At 33.0% G+C, this 2,792-nt stretch overlaps 1 protein-coding gene across 1 annotated transcript; it reads left to right on the top strand.

The window, feature by feature from the left end:
• Positions 1-1,536: 1,536 nt before the first annotated feature.
• Positions 1,537-2,481, top strand: LOC105815613 (putative vomeronasal receptor-like protein 4). The gene is given in 3 exon segments (XM_012650812.1): positions 1,537-1,960; positions 1,963-2,209; positions 2,211-2,481. Coding segments are annotated over 3 exon segments (942 nt in total).
• Positions 2,482-2,792: the final 311 nt, after the last annotated feature.

The following is a 2,792-nucleotide window of genomic DNA, read 5'->3' as shown; positions in this document are numbered from 1 at the left end:
AATAAATAATATCTGTCATTAAGCCTTTAAATCAGTGTTATTCTGGTGTTTCTCCTCAGTCAGTAGGACATCAAATCTAAATGACTGAGGGTTGATATGAATGTTGGTAGCAAGTATCAGTTGTTTGGTTCTACAGCTAATATAAATTTAAACCTTTACTAATATAAGCATTTGTATTAAAAGTAACAATCATTTAACTAGCTATACAATATCTCCTTCATAAACATGTGCATATCAGGTAGTTTTAGAGAAATGTTTTATCTCAGCTATGAATTTCTGACTGTGTGTCAAGAGTATTAACTGCCTCCATTTCTGCATTGCTTTACATATTTATATTCATAAGTCATATAGTTAAAATTTACCTTTGATATATAATTGAACAGATATTCGTATCAGAAAAAATCAATAAATGTGTGCATTTTTCATTTTGTCTTTGTTGTATAGCTGATTACCAAATTAAAGTAATATCATAAAATTATTATACCAGTATCCAGGACAAATAACATTAGAAAATATTAATATTTGCAAAAGTAATAAAATTTTAGATGATATTTTGATATTGGGATATTGTGGTTAAAACTTCAGAAGTTTCTTTACTATCGAATACTTAAATATTTTTCAGAGCATTAGAAGTTATCTCTGAATGAAATAAAGTCTTAAAAAATTATTTGTATGTGATAAGATTGATGCAACCTCATGGATGTCAAAAAGTGGATAAATACAGTGTTTATCACCTTAGTAGTTGAGTCATGGACCTTAGCAATTCCCTTCCCAGTTGAAGGCAGTTTACATGAGGGATATCTGGGATGGAAACAAAAATGAAAGGGATCCAGGATTATTTTGAAGTGACAGATTTAATAGAAGTTGTGTTAGGCAGAGTAATGCACCCAAAGATATCCACATTCTAATTTTCAGATCCTGGGGATACATTAAGGATTCATGACAAAAAGAATACGGAATCAAGTATGCTAACTGGCTGATTTAACACAGGGAGATTATTCTGTATTATAGGAGTGTACAGTTTAATCACAGAGATCCACAAATATAAAAAAGATGAAGAATAGAAAGTGTCAAAGTTATGTATTATAAAAAAGATTTAATTTATTTTTCCCCAATTGCTTGTTTTGATGTTTTCCCCCCCTTTCATAAGATTTCTCTCAGTTCAGCTTTTTAAAAAATCCATTGAGTAATTTTACATGTCCATAATGCATTTGGATGCTAATTATTAAATCAGGAAATCTTGAACAATAATTAAATGCTCTCTAAGGAGGGAGGCTCATGTAAAATAATGGTATAGATTACAGGCACACTATTCAGTCATAATTTTGGATATATTGTGGATTTATATGTGTGAGTTATTTGGTACAGAAAATAATACTGAAATGTTATTTTAAAAATTATATGAGATAGTGTTAACCAAGAATAATTGGAAGAACTTAAAATAATGATAATGGCTAGTATTTTTACTCCCTCCAAAAGAACATTAATAATGTGATGTATACTCTTTTTTCCAGATATACAACATAGTTTTTATCTATGCCATTAAGGCCATCACTTTCCACTTATGTTATTATTAAAAATGCCTTTCTTTTCCCATTTGGCTTTGGAATCTCAGCAAACATTTTTTTCCTTTACTTTCAAATTTCCACACTCCTTCTGGATGTCAGGCCTAAGCCAATCAACATGATTACCTGTCACCTGGCCCTTGTCCACATCATGATGCTGCTTAATGTACTTTTTTTCTTATCTCCAGACCTGTTTGAGTTATTGAGTTTTCAGAATGACTTCAAATGTAAGGCATATTTCTACATGAACAGGGTGATGAGGGGCCTCTCCATATTCACCACCTGCTTCCTGAGTGTGTTCCAGGCCACCACCATCAGCCCTAGAACCGCCTGGTTGGCAAGATTTAAACATAAATCTAGAAATTATATTACATGTGTTTTCTTTTTCCTATGGTCCCTCAGTTGTCTTCCAGTGGTAATGTGATCTTCTACATTGTGGCTTACTCCAACATGACCCAAACCAATCTACTAAGAATAGAAAAATACTGCTCACTTTCCCCCATGAACTCCGTCATTAGGGGTCTTTTTTTCACTCTCACAATATCCAGGGATATTTCCTTCATAGGAATCACGCTGCTTTCAAGCGCATACATGGTGATTCTCTTGTCCAGGCACCAGAGGCAATACCAGCACCTTCGCAGCTCCAGCCTCCCAAAGAGCCAACCCAGCAAAAAGAGCTGCTCAGACCATCCTGCTGCTGGTGAGTTTCTTTGTGGTCATGAACTGGCTGGACTTCATCCTCTCATTCTCCTCAACCCTGTTAAAGGCATATGACCCAGTCATCCTGAGTGTCCAGACACTTGTGGTCAATGTCTATGCCATTGTCAGTCCTTTGATGCTAATCAGTTCTGATAAGAAGATGATCAACATTCTGCAAGATATGCAACAGAAGTGTCTTCAATTTTTAATAATTTAATGATGAAAAAATTTTCTGAAGAAATAGATTTTTCTGCCCATCAGATAAATTATTCAAGAAGCACAGGATTTATTTTATTTATGTAAAATGTGTAGTCATACTTTTAATATATTAGAATTAATACTGCTAAAGACTATGCAATTTTTTTTTAGTTTTGTGTCCACCATAATTGTAATAATTTGATATGCTAATGTCAAGCCTTACTCTTGATATTCTGAAATTCACATAAGAAAAATTTCTTTTTTCTTGAAGTTTACTCTTACGCTCTCAATCAAAAACAAATCTATCACTGCTTTACTTTTAAAAATATT

The sequence above is a fragment of the Propithecus coquereli genome, unplaced genomic scaffold, assembly GCF_000956105.1.
Source record: "Propithecus coquereli isolate 6110/MARCELLA unplaced genomic scaffold, Pcoq_1.0 Scaffold340, whole genome shotgun sequence".
NCBI classification, from domain to species: domain Eukaryota; kingdom Metazoa; phylum Chordata; class Mammalia; order Primates; family Indriidae; genus Propithecus; species Propithecus coquereli.
This window is presented reverse-complemented; position numbering and strand designations above follow the sequence as displayed.